This window comes from Geotrypetes seraphini, chromosome 3 (assembly GCF_902459505.1).
Source record: "Geotrypetes seraphini chromosome 3, aGeoSer1.1, whole genome shotgun sequence".
NCBI classification, from domain to species: Eukaryota; Metazoa; Chordata; class Amphibia; order Gymnophiona; family Dermophiidae; genus Geotrypetes; species Geotrypetes seraphini.
Window position 1 is genome coordinate 183,783,863 of NC_047086.1, and position 23,451 is coordinate 183,807,313.

A 23,451-nucleotide genomic window follows, 5' to 3' on the forward strand; every position below is an offset into this window, starting at 1 on the left:
AATGACAGGATCTATCTCCATCCCCGTCCTGTCCCTGCAAGCTCTCTCCTCATCTGCACAAGCCTCGAACACTTTAAAATTATAAGTGTTCTATGTCTAATATTACAGGCTTCTGCAGATGAGGACAGAGCTTGCAGGGATGGGGAAGGGACAGGGACAGAAATCACAGGGACGGGATGGGGATGGAAATAGATCCCACAGGGACGGAGACAAATTTGTCCCCATGTCATTCTCTAGCCTGAACACATCCCATGGTAAACCCTTTTAAGCTATGGTGAGCACACACTACTGCTTACAATAGCTTAATTAAAGGGCTCCATAATTATTATGAAATCACAGTAGGGGGCCCTTTTTCTAAGTGTGGTAAGTGCTAATACTAGAGTTCTGATTTTTTAAACAGAATGTAATATTAGACATATAACACTGTTTTTAAATTATTACCTTTTATTTAAGAAACACAGTTATCCAACACCCATATCAATCATGAAAAATTAATGCCCCTTAAACTAACTGGTTGCATCATCTTAGCGGTAATAACTGCAACCAAAATCATCCTATAATGCGGTGTTACTCTTTCCCATCACAGTTGAGGAATACTAGCCCACATATCTATAAGTCTTCATGCATGAACTGCTCGTTTCATGTCCTGCCACAGCATTTATATTGGGTTCAAGTCATGACTTTGACAAGGCCAATTGAAAACTCTAATTTAGGCTCTTCTCAACCATTCAGATATAGACTTGTTCTTGTATTTTGGATCATCTACCTGAATAACCCAATTACACTTCAGCTTCAGATGGTGGACAGAAACTTTCAGTACAACTCCCAAAAGCAGTATTTTGGGGCTTGATAGCTACCTGCAGAGAATACAAATCTGGGGATTGCCATCTTTTGAGAACAAACAAAAAAAGCAGCAAGATCCGTCAACTAGGGGTTGATTATCCCATACTTGAGAGACTTTGGTTTGACCCTCTTTTTGAAGCTGTAGATTGTCATGATTTAGGAAGAAACTGTGCTTTAATTGAAAGAGGAGTAAATCATCCCAGTTTACCAGGATTCTAAACCAGAAAGAACTCAAGTCTAAATTCAGCCTCCTGTGACAATATATACAAATACATTAGATACAGAATTTCACAATTAAAACTAAGACAAATGGAAATACTGTTCTTATGAGTAAAAGATTTGTGAAGGACAATATTTACTAAGAAGTTTAAATACAGGGCAAGAGGGGAGTCAGGGGCAGGTGGGGACATCAAGTTTCAAGATCCAGTTTGAGGAGGGAATTATTTTAAAACATATACAATTAATGCAGCATCAGCTTGAGGGGATGAGGTGTGAACATCCTTAATTATTTCTGTGTGTAAAATGCAGTTTTACACATTAAAAAAAGGTTCAAGCAACTATTCTTGTGATTCATAGGTAAATATTTTATCAAGGCCTTTCTCACATCCTCATTTCTCAAGCTATAAATAAAGGGGTTTAACATTGGAATCAGAGCTGTGTACAGTAGGGAGAACAGCTTGTCTTGACCTGGTGAATGTACTGAAGTTGGTCTTAAGTAGACAAAAATTAAAGTCCCATAGAACAGAGTAACAATTGTTAGGTGGGAGGAACAGGTGGAGAAGGCTTTATGTCTCCCCTTTGCAGAATGAATTTTTAGGATGTTGGAGATGATATAAATGTAGGATGTCAGAGTTAATCCAAATGGGATAAATGACACAAAAACTCCTTGACTAAACAATATGATTTCAATGTTGCTAATATCACTGCAGGAGAGCTTCATCAATACAGTCAATTCGCAGAAGAAATGGTCAATTTCATTGCCCCTACAGAAAGATAACTGAGATGTTAAAAATGTATGGGATATTACGTTCATAAAACCAAGTATCCAAGAAGCAGATGTCAGAAGGACACAGGCTCTCTTGTTCATGATGACCACATAGCGTAAAGGATCGCAGATTGCAATATAGCGATCATAGGCCATGGCAGCGAGAAGAAAGATTTCTATACCAGTAAAAGAAAGAAAGAAGTAGAGTTGTGCCATACACACAGAAAAAGAAATCCGTGTGTCCCCTGTCATAACGCTGTGCAATAGTGTAGAGAGAGTGACAGAGGTGTTACCTATATCTAGGAATGACAAGTTACCGAGGAAGAAGTACATGGGTTTTTGCAGGTGAGGATCAGCACACACTAACATTAAAAACATAAAGTTTCCCAGAACAGACATCAGGAAGACCAGGAAAATGGTGACAGAAATGAGCAGCTGCAGGTGCGGATGGTCAGAGAATCCCAGGAGAACAAATTCTGAAACAGAGGTCTTGTTTCCTTTTCCCATTGATCCATTCTTAATCTGTTGGGATTTAAAGGAATAAACATATATTTGACATTATAACAGAAATAAAACATCATGATGGAAATCAGCCACAATATAAAGCATCATGTATAATGCACTGGCAGAACAATTTTCAAAAGCTATTTCTTCAAGTCAATACTTAACACTGCTGAAAGGTCTGCTTGAAAACTGTCCAACTTCTATATGTCAGAGTAGTAAAGTTGTTCTATAGCAGTGATCTCCAACCTTTTTCACGTAAAGGGCCACAGTGTGAATATGAGAAAGCTTTGAGGGCCACTAAAAGATTTCAAGCATACGTGTTGCTAATTTTATAAACTGTCTTGAACTGCTTCATCAGACTGGATATTTTTTTCAGTTCCAAAATTTTATTGAAATTTTATACAGTAACATACAATAAAGCAGGAGAAACATTTCAAGGATATATTTTACACCTAAGTAACACACTTAAGAAATTGTTTGCAGCTAATACCGTGTTTCCACGAAAATAAGACAGTGTCATATTAATTTGGGGTCAAAAAATGGATTAGGGCTTATTTTGGGGGATGTCTTATTTTTCATGTACAACAATCATCTATCCCTTCCTCTCCTCCAGCCCAATTATTCCTCTTTCCTTTCTCCCTCCCATATGCAGCATCTTTCCTTCCCTCTCAACCATCCTCTTGTGCAGCATCTTTCTATCCCTTGCTCCCATCCCCCTGTACAGCAGAATCCCACTGACCCTCCCACCGTGAGACTGACATACCGTACCTTCGAGGGCTCCAAAAACAGCAGTGGCGGCAGCGTTCTGAATGGGCATTCTGTTCAGAGTGCTGCTGCCGCCGCTGCTTTAGGAGGCCTCATAGCGGAGGTATGTCAGGTCTCACTGGGTGGGGGGGGGGTCGCTGAATTGACGAGTCCAATTTTTGCGGCAAATCGGGCAGCACTAGTGTCAAGGATAGAGTCAGGGAGGTCGGGGACTTTCAGGGGGAGCTTTGGGGGTCAATCTTAACTATAGCTTATTTTTGAGGTAGGGCTTATATTAGGAGCATCTTTAAAAATCATGCTAGGGCTTATTTTCGGGATAGGTCTTATTTGTGGGGGAAATATGGTATATCAAGTGGTCAACTATGAAATTAATGCATTTATAGGAAGTGAAGAGCATTTCAGCCAACTCTTTGAAGACCACAATGGAGGACTTCAGAGGCTGCTTGTGACCCTGGGGACCAAGCATTAGAGATCAGTATTTTTAACCCACCTTGTTTGGAGCTTTTCTAGGAGCGAGCTTAGGTTGAAGGACACCAATGCTTATTGGTTTGTATTTTCAGACTATGGGGTCCTTTTACTAAGCTGCAGTTTAAATAGCACTACCATGGGGTGCGTTCAAGCATCCTGCAGTAGTCTTGAGATCAGCGCTCACTATCCATACACTAAAAAATAGAATTAATTGTTTTAAATCCTGGGAGCATGTCTGGGGATGAGAGTAGGCATGTTCTGCACTAATCAGCTAGCTAGCGTGTGGTTAGCACATGAGGTGTCAGTAGGCTCACATGCTAATGGCCACTCCTTAATGGGGCAATTGACGCGGGAAATTATTCAAACTGGCAAATTGGAAACACACTAATATCCAAACTATTCCCAAAAAGGCAAAAATCGATGGATATAGGGTAAACAATGATCAACTTCTTCTAAAAGGAAAAAAGACCCCAAATGCCCAGACAGTGGCTTAGCGAGGGTGAGTGGCATCCGGGGCGGTGGTGCCCCTATCCTGCCTTCCTCTCTACCCTCCCTGCTACACGCGTGCCCCATCCCTGTATCTTTTCAACTTTAGCACAAGCAGCCACCAATTTGCTGCCCAAGTCGGCTTTGGCATATTCTCTGACGTCACTTCCTAAGCGCGGATCCTGAAAGTGACCTCAGAGAGATCACCAAAGCCGAAACGGGCAGCAAGTTGTTGGCTGTTTGTGCCAAAGTTAAAAAGGTACGGGGAAGGGGCATGAGTGGGGAGGAGTGAGAAATGGATGGAGAAGAGGAGGGTGTCAGCGCTGCATGCAAGACTGTACCCAGGGTGGACTGCCCCCCACTCCCCCCACCCACCCTAACTACGCCACTGCACCCAGGTGTCTCAGATTTTTAAAACACTTTATATGGGTCTATAAACATCATAACAGTTGTTAAAAAAATCTCACTATCCTGCCTAACTTTGGCCAATGCAGTCACTCATCTGTGCTCTCGTTTCAAATGATAATGATTAAAGCAGTGGAAAATGGTGTGAAAAACATTGAACTTGTTTTTGTTTGCTGGGCTGTGCTTGCATTTCAAACAATCAAATGAAACAGCAGGATAACAAGGTAACGGTGTAGAAAGCACTTATCATATTCCCAACAGAGGCCGATATGTTTCACCTCAAACGGCTTCATCAGGGATGTGCTTAAACCACCTTAAGTCTGCTTATATATATTTCAATTGTTTATTTCTCCTGTCATTCAGCTTACTGCCATTAATAGGAAAAATAAAAAATGGGGCCATTTAACCACTCAGCACGCAGGCCACTTTTTTTGCTCTGCTTAGTACAAGGGCCCCTAGGAGAGTTGATTTTTTTGGAAGAGATCCCCACAATAAAAGAAGATGCAAATATTTGCAGGTACTTTTTCTTGTTAAAATTTCCAGAAAAAATCTTTCTCTTTGAAAATTGGTGCAAAATCTGCAGGTGGACTATGCAACAATGTGGCAGATAGGGAAAATTGTCTCATCACTATGTACACAGTCCATTCTCATTATTTGTGCATTCGCAATGTGCAAATTGATCTAGTCACGATTGCATCAGTTGCAATCAAATTCCCATTTGTGCCACTATATTCACATATTTGAAAAATGGTGCTTTAATTTTTTTTTTTTTTTTTAAAAAGCTTTTTTGCTTTCACTTTCACTTCATAGTCAGTCTTTGCTTCCAGATATGGCCTGCAAGCGTCTGGAGAGTGATTTACAGGTACTTCATGCAGAAACCTAACCCTATTTTCCCACAGAATCCACTGTTCACTCTACACAATTTTGAGATGCAACATGAACTGCTGGAACCTAACCTCTATGTTCCCATAGACTCCTCATTTTGTTATTCAAGATTTCGTGGTTCGCGAACATTTCCACGAAACATACTGCTGCAAATAACAAGAACAGACTGCAGATGGACACACCCCTGTCTCCACCCCATTCCGCCCGAGTCATGCCCCATTCTGTACCCAGCCCCCCAGCCTGTCTGATCGTCGGGACGGCATCTGTGCTTGCGCTGGTGTGATGCAATGACATCACGCGCATGCGTGTGACATCACCACACTGCATCCACGCATGCACAGATGCCACCCCGACGTCGCTTGTTGCTAGAGGCTTTTCAGAACCCGGACAAAGTGTCAAGTTGTGAAAAGCCATCTGGACCCACGAACATGTCCTCAAAAAGGAGGACATGTCCAGGGAAATCCGGATGTATGGTAACCCTAACCACCTCTTTTACTAAGGTGCGCTAACCGATTAGCGTGCACTAAATGCTAATGCAGCCATAGACTGCATGTGTTAGTGTTTAGCGCGTGCTAAATCAATTAGCGCGCACTAAATCGATTAGCGCACCTTAGTAAAAGAGGGCCTAAGTCTTGGGAAATGTATCCTCCTAGATTGACCCAAGGACTCTGTAGCCCAGGGGTGTCCAACCTGCGGCCCAGTGAAGTATTTTGTGCGGCCCCGGACGAGGGCGATGCAGTGTTTTCCTCTGCTGCTCCCAAGTGTTTACCGTCTTGCCGGCTCCCTCCTCTGTCTTGCTGCAGCGTTTGCATGTTTGTGCAGCCCCAGAAACATTTTTTTCGACCAATGCGGCCCAGGGAAGCCAAAAGGTTGGACACCCCTGCTGTAGCCTGTCAGACTGACCTGTCTACATGAAGCTTTCTTTGCTGTGAGGAATCAGTGTATTTTCAGCATGCCAGGATCAACAGGCTTGTTTGTACTGCCAAGTTTCAATTTAGAGAATGACACGGTGACAAAATTCATTACCGTCCCTGTCCCCGCGGATAACCACGGGAAATAATCCCATGTCATTTTTTAGTGTCTATTTCAACCTCAGGTTGTTCTACTCCAGCATTCTTCAAAGCAAAGCTTGAGGGTCATTGGTTGTAGCCATTCATATTCTGATTCTTCCCTCTCTCCTTAAAGAATAACATGAAGATGGCTTCCCGCGGTTATCCGCGGGGACGGGGACGGTGATGAATTTTGTCACCGTGTCATTCTCTATTTCATTTCGGACAGTCCTAGTACTTACCACCTGCTTACCGCTTGGCCTGCTTGATTTGCATCTATTCTAAGGTCATGCTAAACTTGGGATTATGCTTACACTTATTCATGTCTATTTTAAAGTAATCTACATTTTCTATACATTCTCACCATGGCCCTCTTTTACTAAGGTGCGCTAACCGATTAGCACGCGCTAAACGCTAACGCGTGCGTGTTAGTCTATGGATGCATTAGCATTTAGCACGCGCTAATTCAATTAGCATGTGCTAATCGGTTTGCGTACCTTAGCAAAAGAGGGGGCAAGTTACACTGTCATAAAATTCTGACTTCAGAGCAAGTATTGAATAAACAGATGTTATCTGATTCGTATTGAATATCTCCTTAATTATTCTTTTGCATTAAACATGTAGAGCTCATTGCTCAGAACAATAAAACATACTTCTAATATGTGCTATAAAAAAATCCCCTCAGTGCATTAAAGTGAAAAATGTACAATGGTGTGAAGACTCTTACAAGGCACTGTATGTATATGGACCAATAAGTAAAGGTAACTTTTGTCAAAAAAAAAAAAAAAAAGAACACAATATTGAACTGTCGTAAACTAGGATTGCAACTTTTTGTTCATCTTAGCTCTTCCCCATCTGTTTCAGTTCATTTCCACAATAACATGTCTGCCTCAGTGGTATCCTGGAAATATTTAGTAAAAATCTCCATGCTATTTTACAATCAATATATAGTTTGGACGTTATATAGAAAAAGCTTCCATAATAACACAGTTTTAACACATACCATAAAAACAGAAGAAGCTAACTGCTACAATTGATCAATTTTTTATTAAATCCTACCCAATTTTACCATAAATATATTTTATAAATACGCTTGTTTCCCACTGTCGCAAAACATAAAACATTTCATTATACGAGGGTCATTTCATAAATAATGCACACAATTTTTTCTAATTTACACGTTTTATTTTTTTCTCAAGTATTTCATTACAGTCCTTCAATATAGCCTTCCTGCTTTGCAATGACTGAGTCCCAGCATCCAGGAAGTTTCATTATTCCATCCAATATACCGTTTTTGTTCAGTTGCCGAATGGCTTGGGTACCGGCGGAAAAAAGCTCTTCCAGAGATGCAAAATGATGTCCATGCATAGATTGTTTCAACTTTGGAAAAAAGTCGAAGTCTGGTGGATTCATTTCTGGACTGTAGGGAGCATGAGGCAACACCTCCCAGCCGTATTCGCATAGTTTTTCAATAACAAGTGGAGAGCTCCATCTTCCCCCAACGACCAAAAAAATTTTGATGAGCTCAATCAAAAGACAAATAAATTATGATTTTTGCTTATGATCAGGAAGGCATCATCATTACAGACAAAGTTCCATGTAGAAGAAGTAGCACAGCAGTGTATTATCAGGATTTTTTGCAAAAAATGCACAGAAAAATGCACAAAACCCGACTTCAGTTGCTCTTAGCTGGGCCATTCATTCTTCACTACAACACTCGTCCGCACATAGGGAATGTCATCATTGAAAAACTACGTATCGTTTTGCATCTCGGCAAATGAACAAAAACGGTATCTTGGATGGAATAATGAAGCTTCCCGAATGTTGGAACTCAGTCATTGCAAAGCAGGGAGACTATATTGAAAGATTGTAAAGAAATCCTTGAAAAAAAAAATAAAACATGTAAATTTAAAAAAAATAGTGTGCATTATTTATGAAATGACCCTTGTACAACATCATATTGCAGCCCGGGTATACCCGGGCTGCAATATGATTTTGTATAATGAAATGTTTTATGTTTTTTGAGATTGGGAAACAAGTATATTTATAAACTATATTTATGGTAAAATTGGGTATGATTTAATAAATAGATTTGATAAATTGATAAATTGTAGCAGTTAGCTTCTTATGTTTTTATGGTATGTGTTAAAATCATGCTATTTTACAGAGATATATCTTGTCATGTTTTTATGGACCTAGACAAAACATCACAATGAAAGCACTTTCATTAGCCACCCTAAAAATGAAGCAGATTAAGAAATTTCCCAGTTTAGTTTAAGATTATTAAATACTGTATTATTGAAAATAAATTCCATGCTGACTCAAAACTAGATCCAAAAATCCCAGCTTCATTTCTCCAACTGTGGCCAGTCCCAGTACCTGGTAAATCTCAAAAAGAATGTTTGTTTCTTGTAGCTGATTTCCAGGGATGAGTATCAGCCAAGCTGATTCAATCAATGGCCACTCAGTTGTACATCTATGTGGATGATGTGCAGCTACTCACACCCAATGAACCTGATATATCCACAGCCCTGAATAAACTGAGTACCTGTCTAACATTAATTCAAGAATGGGCTAAAAACAACAAACTTTGCCTGAACCCAAGTAAAATGGAGCTTTTATAGATCCCCGCAGGCGTGGATCATGCGAGGAGCCGCCACCCGTGGCTTTGAATAGAAAAAAGATCGCAGCAAGGGAGCCGACTCTCAATCATCGCATCCAGACCGTGGACCGCAGAATAGCACTGGGGAGGCTGCACACAGCCCGTGGGCCATGAGTTTGAGATCACTGCCCAAAAGGCTTCACATAAACAACATTATCTCTGCTTCAGAAGGAAGGTGAAAACTTAGTCCTTTACCCAGGAAGCAATAACTAACATGTTAATCACACACACCGTGTGACACCGGTGACACCGGTTTTATAGCAGGACTTGTTAATCCATTCCTACCCTAACTGAGATAACCTTCAAGCACCATTTTGACCTCATGTGCAACTTTCTTGAAATTAGTCCCCTTATTTCTTAACTTCTGTTATTCTGACTTTTCTGTCTATATGTTCCTTCTTTGCCTATACCTTTCCCTGTCCCATTAAAATATTTTTTCACTGAATGTTGAATGACAAGTTATTCAGCAAGAAGAAAACAGTTTCAAAAGAATACCTGCAGAAGTACTGTCCACAGTTCCTGATGTTCATTTAAAAGCTAGACTTTTATTTTAGAATTATGCATAGAACAGATGCCGGCTACTATTTGTAAATTACATGTAGTTATGAGAAAAATATCAAAGCATTCTATAATTACAAATCCATTATACATTGCAAATTACACTGGCGTGAAGGGCCATTTTCAAAAGTTGGACTTTTCCTGTTAAATGTCCAAATTCAGAAGCACAGAAACATCCATTATCTAAAGGGGTTGCCTAAATACTTTTTTTGAAAATCGCCTACTTAGACATCTTGTCCACCAAAATGTATAGACTGTCAGGACATCTAAATTTATTCACTATTTTCATCCACAAAAAAACGTTCACATTAGAAACATCCAAATCAGCATCATTTAGACGTGAGAGGGGCCATATTCTAATGGACTGGCCACACAGACATGCCAACAGAGCAGTGGGGCACCTTAGAGGGCACTGATGTGAATTTCACGTATAAGGTGCCAGACATACATCTCACCATTTACCCCCTTATAATTTATGATTAGCCCTCCAAAACTCCCCCAAAATCTACTATACCCACCTGTCTACCACTCCAATAGCCCTTACGGCTATAGGTGGCACCTATATGGTAATATAATAGGGCTTTAGTGAGCTCATACTTAATACCATAGAAGTTATGGTTAGAGAGCCTTATAGGTCTGGCCCTTCATCTCTGTGGTTCACTAGCTCACCCACCTGGCTATTAAGGCACCTGTGTGATTCGCTACTAGGAAATCCCATACCAGATGCTGCTGTTCCACAGACAGGTATGTATTGTTTTATTCAGAGTTTTGGAGGATGGGAAGTCTAGCCCAAAATGTCTAAATTCCATCCAGGACATTCCCACAAGACGTCCAAATCTGGCACGCCCAAAGCTCACCCATAACACACCTCTTAATATACCCCATTGAACGCTGAATGCACAATGGATGAAACGTTTCAGTGGATATACAGGAAAACAGTTTTCATTCACACTTGGCCTTCCCAGCGATTAGGTTGTCCAAGTGTCAGCTTATGTGATTTTTTGGGATGTTTTAGTTTTTTGTTTATTCCCCTAATAATCTTTGATAGAAGCACAGTTTCTGCCAGGAAAGTTTACATGTGATATCTTGAGATTGTTCATCACTGATTTCTTCTGACAGGAAATTGTGCCAATTACATGGGTAGAAAATCTTCAAGACATTCAGATTTAAATCTTAGACAACATGCAGTGGTATATCATTTTACATTTTTGGGACTCACTTACTGTTTGCATTGTGTAGGATAGATAGTAGCTTTTTCCTCAAAGACTCACCGATTTTGACCTACCTGTTTAAAAAGACTACAAATGCAACTGGGAATCAGATAACTGGAGCACGGGGAAAGGTATGGAAACTCAGAGGACATTCAATTAAAAGTCTGCATGTTTTTAATGGGGCATTTTTCACATAGTCCAAGGGATTTACAGGCCCATGGAGATATTCATTCTCTGCACTCTACAAGCTTATTTTCAAAAGAAAACTCCATGTGGAAAATCCATCTGAAAACTTCCCATTCTCTATGCAGACATATTAGCCAACTTTATAATATGACTGGAGGTGCTCAACTCAAGTCAAACTACCCTTTTCTGAACACACTGAAGGATTTTGCTGGGGTTTAAGCAAAGTATGTACTACACCCACAAAACTGATACCTATGAATATCTGTTTTCATATAAGTTTAGCCATTGTTTGCAAATGCATTCCCAAGATAGTAGTGGAGAGGAGTAAATGCATATTTTTAAAAATTCAAACATATATGAATTCTTTACTCCATAAAAATAGTGTACCACAAATAGCAGGAATAAACATCTGTGCATCATTTTCCAGAAATCATTTTAAAAGTGAAAGTATGAGCTTTGAATAATAATAATGCAGGTACTAATATTTTGCATCTTACCCAAAACATTTAGAGCAGATTACAAAAGAAAATATAGGAGGTAAGGCAATCTTCAATATACAATCTACAAGAAAATAATTTATTAGTGCAACCTGGGGGTAAATTCATGCCCCAGGAGAATTGAGTTTTAGTGCATGAATCACCCTAGCTTAGACACAGAGGGCCAAATTCTATAAACAGTGTCCTGATTGTAGGCGGTGGTAGGCGTTTTTGTTTTTTTTTTTAAAAACCCCAAGGCAGGTCACCTACACTGTAGGTGTTTTCGCAAGCCTAGGGAGATGCTTAGGAATACTTAAGCTCGAACAAGACTAGGCGTGGGCATGGTTTTGCACGGAAATGGCCTTAGGTGAGCGTAGACAGCTCTAGGCATCTCCCTAGGGCCGCAATAGATGCCTGAAATGTAGGTCAGCAAAATGCTGGTCTACATTTCAAATAGATGTGGCCACTGAGCTGATTGCGGCAAGGGAATCTCCCTGCCTTGATCAGTTTAGCAGCTGAAATAATGATCCCATTCCCCCCCCCCAAATGAAGTCAGCAGCAGGAGGGATGCCCACACCCTCCTGCCAGAACCCCTGAAGTCCTCCCCACAAATGTGTGCAGTAGGAGGAGTGCCCAATTCCTCCTGCCGAAATGGTGAACCCTCCCGACAGTCCACAGCAGAAAGAGTGCCCAATTCTTTCTGCTACCACCCCCGAGGCATCCCTTAGCAAGAGGGATGTCCACTCCCTCTTGCCAGACCCCAGAAGCCCCCCCCCCCCGAATGTCTACAGAAGGAGGAATGCCCAATTCCTCCTGCTTCTACCTTCTGAGGCATTCCCCAGCAGGAGGGCTGCCCACTTCCTCCTACCACTGGCCATATCATCCCTGAACCCTACCAAACACTCCCCAACTCCATCCTGACACTCCCTGACTTCATCCCTGACACTCCCAGACACCCCAACATCCACCTGACACTCTCCGACTACACCTGGACAACTCCCCAATACCCAACACCTCTAAGATAACCCTGCCACCAACAACTACGCTCCCCCCCCCTCGAATGTCCCCGTACCTTTATCTGATGGCCATCAAGAGGGATGCCCATACCCTCCAGCCGGCAGGCCAGCCACTGCAAAATGGCGGGCCTTCCCCTTCATGGTGCATTCTGGAAGGCACTGGAGTGGGGCCTAAGGCCCTGATTGACTCAAATGCCTAAGGCCCCTCCCACCTGGGCCAAATGGAGTTTTAGGCCTCTTTCCCAGTGCATCTTGTGATGCACCCGGAGTGGCCTAAGACTCCATTTGGCAGATACCTAAAACCCCTGCCAGCAGGAGACTGTGGCTATCTCTCTTTCCAGCCATCAGTTAAAGGACGGAGGTATTTAGGGGTGGCAGAGGGATCTTGGAGGTGTTGGGTAGTTGTCTGGGTGGAGTAAGAGAGTGTCAGGATGATGTTGGGGGTATCAGGGTGGAGTCGGGTAGTGGCAGGAGGATCTTATGGGTGTCAAGGAGTTGTCCGGGTGGAGTCAGAGAGTGTCAGGGGAATGTTGGGGTGTCTAGGAGTATCAGGGGTGGAGTCATGGAGTGTCAGGGTAGAGTCAGGGAGTGTTTGGTGGTGTTTGTGGGATGATGGGGCCAGAGGTAAGAGGGAGTAGGCATCCCTCCTGCTGGGGGATGCCTGCAAGGCTGGCGGCAGGAGGAATTGGGCACTGATCGCCACTGCAGCAAGAGGAATTGGGCACTCTTCCTGCCATGGACATAGGGGGGCTTCAGGGGTTCCGGCAGGAAGGAGTGGGCATCCCTCTTTCCAGCCGACTTCACGGGGGGAAAGGTTCCCTACTGCAACTGCTAAACTGTTCACAGCAGGGAGATTCCCTTGCTGTAATTAGCTCAGCGGCAACGTGATTCTCTAACTGGCGCCTGTGACATGGACGCCAGTTAGAGAATCTGGGTAGTTAGGCGTCTGTTCATCAGGGCAGATGCGATTCTATATAGGACACTCGTGTAATTCTCAAAAGCTGCTTAGGCGGTTGCTGAAACTAGGCGTCCTATACACAATCAGGCCCAGAATATTAGCAGTCCCTATTATAGGGCTGCCAGTGAGTTAAAAGTAGGTTTGTGTTAAAGGTGTCTTGCATATCATCAGTGCAGTACCCCGTATGGATAGGGTTACCAGATTTTACTATTGTAAAATCTGGACCTATGGCCCCGCCTCCAGATCTGCTCCCCTCCTCCCGTCCTGGGAGGAGAGAAGTTGATATGCACGGACGGGGAGAGGGACCTTGGGGTGATAGTGTCCGAAGATCTAAAGGCAAAAAAACAATGTGACAAGGCAGTGGCTGCTGCCAGAAGGATGCTGGGCTGTATAAAGAGAGGCGTAGCCAGTAGAAGAAAGAAGGTGTTGATGCCCCTGTATAGATCATTGGTAAGGCCCCACTTGGAGTATTGTGTTCAGTTTTGGAGACCGTATCTGGCGAAGGACGTAAGAAGACTTGAGGCGGTCCAGAGGAGGGTGACGAAAATGATAGGAGGCTTACGCCAGAAGACGTATGAGGAGATACTGGAAGCCCTGAATATGTATACCCTAGAGGAAAGGAGAGACAGGGGAGATATGATTCAGACGTTCAAATACTTGAAGGGTATTAACGTAAACAAAATCTTTTCCAGAGAAAGGAAAATGGTAAAACCAGAGGACATAATTTGAGGTTAAGGGGTGGTAGATTCAGGGGCAATGTTAGGAAATTCTACTTTACGGAGAGGGTAGTGGATGCCTGGAATGTGCTCCCGAGAGAGGTGGTGGAGAGTAAAACTGTGAGTTCAAAGAAGCGTGGGATGAACACAGAGGATTTAGAATCAGAAAATAATATTAAATATTGAACTAAGGCCAGTACTGGGCAGACTTGCACGGTCTGTGTCTGTATATGGCCGTTTGATGGAAGATGGGCTGGGGAGGGCTTCAATGCCTGGGAGTGTGTAGATGGGCTGGGGTAAATCTTAACAGAGATTTCAGCAGTTGGAACCCAAGCACAGTACCGGGTAAAGCTTTGGATTCTTGCCCAGAAATAGCTAAGAAGAAAAAATTAAAAATTTAAATTGAATCAGGTTGGGCAGACTGGATGGACCATTCGGGTCGTTATCTGCCGTCATCTACTACGTTGCTAAGTTACTATGTCATGCCCCGTTCCTCCCCAGTCTCGCCCCAGCCCCACTCCCTCAACCTGTTCTTTTGCTTGGGACTGCATCGGTAGGGCATCTGCGTACGTTGCATCCATGCATGTGCAGATGCCCTCCCAATGCGGTCCTGAGCTAGAAGCTTTTCAAAGCACTGACAAAATGCTGGGTTTTGAAAAGCCATCCAAACGCCCAGACATGTCCGGGTAAATCCGGACGACTGGTAACCCTAAGTATGGACCCTGCTCAAGGCTGCCTATGCAATTAACATCACTACAATATGCAGTCAGCTTAGAGCTGCTTAATCAGTAGGAGTGTATGAAATGTGAAATCGGATATATACTGTGGGTGAGCTTCAAAAAGCATGCAGAAGGCGGTTGGAAACTCAGCCTTTGGGTTTCCAGAACCTTCTGAAAAGGTACAGTGCATGAGACCCCAGGCAGAGCTGGAAGCTCTCTGAATGGTGATTTGAAGCCGTTTCTGTCTTGCCTTGGGTGGAAGATTGTCTTTTGGGTTATCTCCACCATAAAATCAAGATTCCTACCAACACAGAGGATCTTTAAAATAGGCGATGTACAAATACTTTACCAACTTATTGAAAGAGACTTTGCAAATAGGTTGTTATTTTTGGTTAAAGAAGTGCCTTTGTCTCACTGGAGAGAACAATAAAGTTAGAGTTCAGTTTAAGCATAGCTACCTGTTTGGTCTGAAGTCCTTCAACGTGCAAGAAGAGTGAGTGAAGTGCTTGCTGTGTCCTGCCATTGAGAATCTGGTCTCTGTTCATGGCCCAACTAGATAAAAGAATGAATGACTTGTTAGGGTTTTCCACGCAGCAGCCAGGGTACAAAGGGATTCCTCCTTACAAATGGAACTGGGGACAGAGAGTGGGTGTTGTCAATTAGCACATAGGCATTGCCACATGCTGATTAGTACACACTTTGTCCTTACCACCTACAAAATAGGCAGCAGTAGAGGCTAACATGCAAATTCTAAATGCTAATGAGAAAATTAGCATATGGCCATTGATATAAAAAATAAGAAAATTGGTCATTTTACCCTACTGGTAAAATTGGCCTTAGCTCGCGAGAATGACTTGCGTAAGGGCATGTAAAGGCTACTTTTTATCACTTTTGATAAAAGGACCCTCAGGAGAGGTATAAAGCAGCATCATTATTGGCATAAAGATATCAACACTCCAGGAGATGGGGTAAGGGTCTAGGTGTGTGTTGCCATGAAAACCACTAGGAAATGGGAGAACAAAGCAGCATCAATATTGACAGAACAGTCAAAGAATGTAGTAAAGTGACATCAATAATTGCTTGAAGAATCCAGCTTAACATAAGTTAAAGAAATGCCAAGAGGGTTAGGTAATCGACAGATACTTGGTAGGAAAATGAGCTTATTTACTAAGAGCCAGAAGGAGATTCCAAGTGCCTCATAAGCAAGCTTTCCATGGAGAATTTGGTGAAAAGAATCTACCTTTTGTCATACTGTCGAAAGATCAAATAAAAGGACTTAGACCAGGGGTGTCCAACCTGCGGCCCATGGGCCGCAAGCGGCCCTGTGAATAATTCTGTGCGGCCCCACTCACGATGTGGTGTTTTCCTCTGTCGGCTCCCTCCTCCGTCTTGCTGTCGCGTTTCCTTAAAGCCGCGAGCAGCGGATCCTATGTGCCTCTTTCAGCTGACCCGGAAGTGTTCCCTCTGACGTTGCAACATCAGAGGGAACGCTTCCAGATCAGCCGCAGGAGGCGTATGGAAGACACTGCCCGCGGCTTTGAACAAACACTGCAGGCAGAGCTTTTGCTCCAAGAGCCGCAAGTTCAGTGCTGCCTGTAACTTCAGCCTGATCCTGGGGAGCCCATAGTGACTGAACATCAACACGGCCACTGAGGAGGAGGACCCTGCCAGGGGTGAGCCAAGCTGGAGCAGCTGCAGGTGGCACATGCACCCATCGAGCCCTTCCCCGGCATGCACAAGTGCCGACCCTTGCTGCGCGTGGCCAGGTGGAACATACAAGCTGCTCCATGGACAAGGCCAACAACCTAGTGCTCTGCATGACCCTGCTGGAGAACGGGTAAGGGATAAGCAGTATTTAGCAGTATTTCACTTGGCCCTGAGGGGTAATTTGGGGGTGAATGCTGCGCTGCTGATGGGTGTGTGAGGGGAGAGAAAAATGCTGCTTCTGCACAGGGAAGGGAAGGAGGAAGAGAAATGCTGCTGCTGCACTCAATTGGGGAGAGGGAAGGATGGAGAAGGAAAAGGGAGAGGAATGAGAGATTTCAAGTCCATGGGAAGGAGAGATGCCAGGGCATGGGAGGGGAGGGGAGGGAAGGAGACAGATGCCATGCCAGGGGAAAGAAAGGAAGGAAGGAAGGAAGGAGAGAAAGGAATGAGAGGGGATGCCAGATAATGGAGGGGAAGGGGGAGTTGGAAGGAGAGGAGAGATGCCAGGGCATGGGGGGAGGGAAGGGAAACTAAGGAGACAAATGCCAGACCAGAAGGATAAGAGGTGCCACAGAGGAGATACCAGGGCATGGGGGCGGGAAGGAAAGGAGAAGAAAGAGGTCAGAGCATAGGGGAGGGGTGGAGACAGAAAAATGGAGAGAGGATGAAGCTGAACTGAATCATATACAAAGGAGAGAAGGGGCATAGGATAGACAGTTTATGGAAGGAGCAAAGAAAGAGGGAAAATATCATATGGAACGGGGAGAGATCAGACAGAGAAATGGAAGGGGCAGAGAGAGAGAGGGCAGACAGTGGATGGAAGGGGCTGATGCTGCATGGAAGACAGAGAGAGGACAGATGCTGTCTAGAAAGAAGAGAGTGAGGATAAGATGATTAAAGCAAGTGGGATTTGTTCAGAGATGGGGTTTTTTTTGGGTGGGAGGGTATTAAAAGAAGTATCAGATTGGGCGTGGGGGGAGAGCTTATGGGACCAGAAACAGAGGACAGAGAGAGATGGTAGGCAATGGTCTGAAGGGATAGAAGTTAGACCTGGGGTAGTGCAGAGGAAGAGGGAAAGAGATACCTGAAGGGAGAACTGTTGGGAAGAGAAAGAAAGAAATGGTGGACCTGGAGAAGGGAGGCAGGCAGGCAGGGGGAGAGATGGGATGGGGGACAGTTGGGAAGAGAAAGGGAGAGGTTGGATCTGGGGATGGGAGAGAGGGAGAAATGTTAGGCCTGTGGATGGAAGGCAGAGAGATGCAGCATCTTTCTCTTTTTTTCTTCCATTTCATTGTTCAGCCTCAAGGAGGGGAGGGAAGAAGGAAAACAGAAAAGAGAGGAAGCAAATTGTTGGATCATAGAGATAGAGGAGGAGAGATGGAACCATGGGAGGGCAGGAGGGAAGAGAGCTGGGATAAGATGATGCTAGGGGATGGAAAGAAAGGGACGACATTATAGCCTGACCAGTGGAGAGAGGGTGGGGGATTCTGAAAATGGTGAGCCATGTGGATGAGGTAAAAATGGAGATGACAAGATGAGTGAGAGAGCAGTGAGTACAGTGGTAAAAATGTGGTAATGGGGAGTAGATAGAAGGGAATAGGAGGCTGGGAAAGGAGTGAGATGGAAAATGGGAGAGCTAGAGACAGAGAAGATGGAGAATTGAGAGATAGCTGAACATTTAAAAAGAAGAAGGGTGAGAAAGAAGGCAAGATTTGAGTAGACAGAGGCAGAAAAGAAAAAGTTAAGAAAGCTGAAAGGGAAAAATCAATACGTTGGAGACAGGCATAAGAAGGATCGAGAGAAGAGGAGAAAAAAATGGACAGCAGACACTGGAAAGAGAATTAGTTGAAGATAGAGAAAAAACAGAAAGAGGAACGGACCAAGATGATGGAAAAACAAAACATCCAGTCAACAAGGTACAAAAAATGGTTTTATTTTGAATTTATTAACTGGAATATGTTAGCTTTGGGATATGTGCATCACAATTATTTTTGTATTCAGTTGATTTGGGGGAGGGATGAACCTAAAATTAGTGGATGGGCACCAAAGTTTCTCCCTGCCTGAGTGCAATTTATAAATACTTGAGCTAGTGGGGATTCCCGAGCCCTGCCAACTGAAGAGATCTTCCTCCAGTCTGGCAACTCAAAATCTCCAAGCTTTGCAGCCAATGGTTCCTGCTTTCATGCATGCATGAAAGCCAAAGGGGGGGCAGGGAGGAGGGAAAGCAAAAGCTCTGCAATATTGCTGCCAGCTGCAGAACTTGGGAAGTTGGAGAAGGAGGAGGTGGCTGTCAGTTGGTGAGGCTTGGGGATCCCTACTAGCTACAACAGGGGAGATGTTCATTTTGAGGGAGCCTAAGCTCCAAGTAGGAAGCCCAAAAAAGCAGTAATATTTACCCTGATTAAACGATCCTCCACATGCGCTCCTGACAGCTGATTCAGCATCCCCACTCTGATGAGGCTCACCTCTGAAGAGGCTCACCATAGCTGTAATAGAAGTGAATGAGAGAACCAGGAGCGCGCATCCCTGCTCATCAGAGTGGGGATGTGGAAGCCTGTGGCTGCTCCCACTGTCAGCGGTGCACATGGAGGATCATTCAGTTAGGGTAAGTATTACTGCTTTTTAGGATTCCTCTCCACAGTGTCATCTTCTATATTAGTGATTGCAAATTTGGGACCTGCTCAACCTTTTTTTGGCTCCTCAGCTATTGTTAGTGTTTGTGCAGCCCCAGAAAAAAAATTTTCGGCCAATGCGGCCCAGGGAAGCCAAAATGTTGGACACCCCTGACTTAGACTTTTTAAAAAATGAATATCGGAATGCAGTGTACATATCCATCTGTACTGTTCCCTAGGCTGTATTAAAAGAGTTACTAGTGTTAACCAGTCTCCAACACAGCTTCTTAGACAATAGAACTGTTTCATGTGAGATCAAGTCAATAAAACAGTATAAGGAAGATGCCAAAGCACCAGGGCAAAGAGGTACCAACATTGACAGGAAAATTCTTAGGGCCTGGGAAAGTGACAATGCAGCACTAATATTGGCAGGAATACCCCAAATCACCAGGAAAGAGAAAAAGCAGCACCAACACGGGCAGTTAGACCCAAAGCACATTTGCATGAAGTCTCCTCAGGCATAGGAGAGGGGCAAAAACAGCATCAATGTAGGCATGAAGACTTCAGGGCATTGGGAGAGGGGTAGGGTGGAACCAAGGTTAAATGGACAATCTAAAGCAGGAGTTAAGTAGCACCATCAGTGGCAGGAAAAGTTCAAAGTACTAGAATGGCAGCACCATCATTCATAAAAAGACCCCAAAACTGCAGAAATGACATCAAGTAGAACCACCACTGGTATGAAAACCTTTGGGCATGGGCCAAAGATTAATGAAGAGGATTAGTTTTGGATTGGAATTTTCTAGGAAAATGAGCCGTTTGAGAGGTATATGTAGGAATATCTGAGCGTCTCCATAGAAAAATTTGCAAAGAAAACTTGAGGGCAACAGCCTCTTTTGGTCACATTGCCAGAAAGATCACTTGAAAGGACTTAGGCCTCCTTCTTGAAAGGAAGATTAGAATACAGCTTACATTTTCATCACTACACTCTCTTGGCTGTCAAGAAGAAGCTCCTATTGACCAGAACCAAACACATTCTGGGTTTTACTATACGGTGGTAGAGGTTTCTAATGCAGGCCAGCAAGGTAAGTGCTCTGACGCTCATAGAATTCCTATCAGTATTGAAGCATTTTCGCTCAACGGCCTGCAGTGGAACCTCTATTGCCGTTTAGTAAATAGAGCCCACAGTTTCTGGGATAATAGGATTACAAAATGTGAAAACCATAAATAATGGCAAGAATATCCTAAGGAAATAAGAACAAAAAGATTGGGGTATAATTGGCAGTTCCCAAACACTGGATAGTGCTGGGAGTAATCCCCAAAGGTTTGATCATTGGGGGCAAGTGGGCTGGCCAACATTCTAATTGGCCTCAGTCCTCAAGGCCTGTTGAGGTACTTGGTTACACTGTAGCCTGTGAAATATATCCTGGAAGGTGCTTGAGTTCAATAATTTCCTCTCAGTACCAGATTTGTTATCCAGAAAGGGCACTTGAAAGCAATCATTTCCTCTCTCTTCCTCATCTATAAAGACACAGGAAGACCCCTAGCTGCCTCAGAAGTTGTAAAGTAGCTCTAGCAGCAGTAGAATGAATACCCAAAGCACATGAAAGGTGCAAAGCAAGCAGAGATTAATGATTGACATCTGCATGCAAAGACACAGTTAGATCATGGTGGCAAAACACTTGGGCCATGATTTAACAGTGCTAGAAGAAGCAGTAACCTCAGAGAATGGATAAGAATGCAGCAGAAACCTTATGCCAAGAACTTCCCCTGTAACATTAACATGAAGAATCATAACATTTTGCTTTTAATATATAAGCCAATACATATCCAAGTTTGATTCTTTATTTACAACTATTATCTTTAGTAAAACTTAGATAATAGTAGCAATCACCATAAAATTTGACATATATGCATGCTAAATATAAATCTCTACAATTTCTTCTCCCTTAGAGAACCTTTGTGGTTGCCAAATGCATAGTCCTTGTCTGCTGGGTTCCATGCATCAACTATTCTTTCCAAGATAAAATATTTTCTTATACTATACTATTCCTGTATCTAACCGTTTTCATTTTCATTCTATGCCCCCCTTGTTCTAGAGCTTCCTTTCAGTTAAAAGAGGCTTTCAGCCTACAATATGTGGTTATGCAAGAGTTATTTAAATGTCTCTATCATTTCGCTTGTTTCCACTTTTCTTCCAAAATACGCATATTTAGAGCTTTAAGTCTGTCCTCATATGCTTTATGCCAAAGGCCACTGACCATTTTCATAGCTGTCCTCTGGACCAACTTCCTCCTGTTTATATCATTTTAAAGTTGTAGTCTCATTCCTCTTGTTCCTCTCTATGGAATGTTGATAGATTTTCATATGCAAGAGGCACTCAACGATTTAAACTTTCCCTCCATTCTAGGAAAGGAATTAAAGGAGTCAAGAATTTCAGCCTTTCTCTGGCTTTTAAATTTCCCCAGTTATGGAATGAACTTCCTTTAATTTTAAGGTGTTCCAGCTCTTTCCAATAATTTCATAAATCTTTAAAAACTTTTCTATTTGCCAAACATTTTGAAAATAAATCCACTTGTATTGTAGCATATTTTTTAACTTATTTTTTATCATGTTTGCATTCTATTCTTATGAGTCTTACCTGCATGATTTTGCATTTTTACCTTGATCTATTTTATTGAAATGTTTGCACCTTTTATTATGATCAATTTTATTGAAATGTATGTACTGCCTTTTATTGTATTTTATTGAGATTTTTATTGAAAATGTATGTATGTATTATTTTTCTCATGCTGTGAGCCGCTTAGAAACTCCCCGGTATGGTGGCATATAAATAAATTATTATTATTATTATTGTTAACTGCGTCGAGCTTCCTCTGGTTGAAGACCCAGTTTATAAAGTTAAGTTTTAGTTTAGTTTAGTTTACAAAACACTCCAACCAAGGTCTTACCAAAGACATACAAAGGTACTATCTCCTCCTTTGTCCTGCTGCTTATCTTCTCTCTATGCCTTCAAGCCTCCAGTCATAGTACATGGGCTTGTAGTGCCACTGGGGCTTGCACGCATCTGAGAAGCTGAAAGCTATGCCTTCACTAGTTTCACTACCAGCAGGGTCTCCCGAGGTGGACAGGTTTCAGCGGAGCTGTCAGACTAATGATGTACCACCCATCTGGGCAGCAGAAGATGGGCAGTGCTGGAGGCGGAGGATCGCGTTTGATGCGGCAACGGCAACAGCATCCAATTTATACTGCGCAATCTGCTTCTGTATTCTGCTACAAAAGCTCGATGATGTTTATCAAGTCACTAGGACTCAAACACGAATCGATGGCACCTAACATTGCCTTCAAGCATCCTTCTAGCTTTTGATGTCACATTTTCTGCCTGGTTGTCCACCTTAAGATCATCAAATATGATCACTCCTAGGTCCCACTTCTAGCACGCTTACAAGTACTTCACCTCCCTGCACTGTTTTACCTTGTCTTTTGTTGCTAAACACTCTCTGCATTCCTAGGTGTGGTAGCTTGCTCCCCAACCCCCCTTTAGCGATGCCAATATTTAGAGGCCTAGTGGTGTGTCACCATTTGGGGTGCAACCTAAAATGCAAGCCAAAGGCATGCACCTTAGCACACTCCTTTGCAGAGCAGCATGTGTAGTATTAAGATATGTGCAAATTTATATTAAATTCAGATATAACACAAGAATGTTTAAAAAATTTTTATATAAATTTATAGTATCGCATGGAAGTTTAAGAGCTAATGGTAATTTATTAGATGGAAGATGGATGTGCATTTGCCCCCTGTTTTACTAAAATGCACTAGGGTTTTAGCGCGGGGAGCAGCGCTGAATGGCCCGTGCTGCTCCCGATGCTCATTGAGTTCTTATGAGCATTGGGAGCAGCGCGGGCCATGCAGCGCGGCTCCCTGCACTAAAACTGCTAGCACGGTTTAGTAGAAGAAGGGGTTGGTGGTTTATTTTGTTGGGAGGATTGAATTCATTACATTTTTTTAAAATTGTTTTTATTTATAAATATTTTAATTACATCTTGTGTAACACGATACAGAAAATGGTTACCATCATAAATTTAAATGGGAAATATCACCAAAAACATAACTAGGTAGTAAACTATAATCAATCTCAAAAGTAGGAAATTAAAGGAAAAAGGTGGTGGGGGGGGGGGGGGGAGGTAGGAAAGTGGTAAAGAAGAAGAACTTTCACCATCTATACTAAAAAACAAAGGGAATT

The 23,451-nt window shown here is 42.9% G+C and overlaps 1 protein-coding gene across 2 annotated transcripts; it reads right to left on the minus strand.

Moving 5' to 3' along the window:
* Positions 1-433: 433 nt before the first annotated feature.
* Positions 434-21,999, minus strand: LOC117358237 (olfactory receptor 1019-like). Of its 2 annotated transcripts, XM_033939925.1 has the most exons (4): positions 21,470-21,999; positions 15,351-15,444; positions 2,146-2,350; positions 1,688-1,826 (listed from the first exon to the last, which is right to left on the minus strand). In XM_033939925.1, the coding sequence occupies exons 2-4, from the start codon at positions 15,435-15,437 to the stop codon at positions 1,792-1,794; spliced, it is 327 nt and encodes a 108-aa protein (XP_033795816.1). In that variant the 5' UTR covers positions 15,438-15,444; positions 21,470-21,999; the 3' UTR covers positions 1,688-1,791. The 2 variants fall into 2 exon arrangements, with proteins under 2 accessions (XP_033795815.1, XP_033795816.1); XM_033939924.1 differs by having other exon boundaries at positions 434-2,350.
* Positions 22,000-23,451: the final 1,452 nt, after the last annotated feature.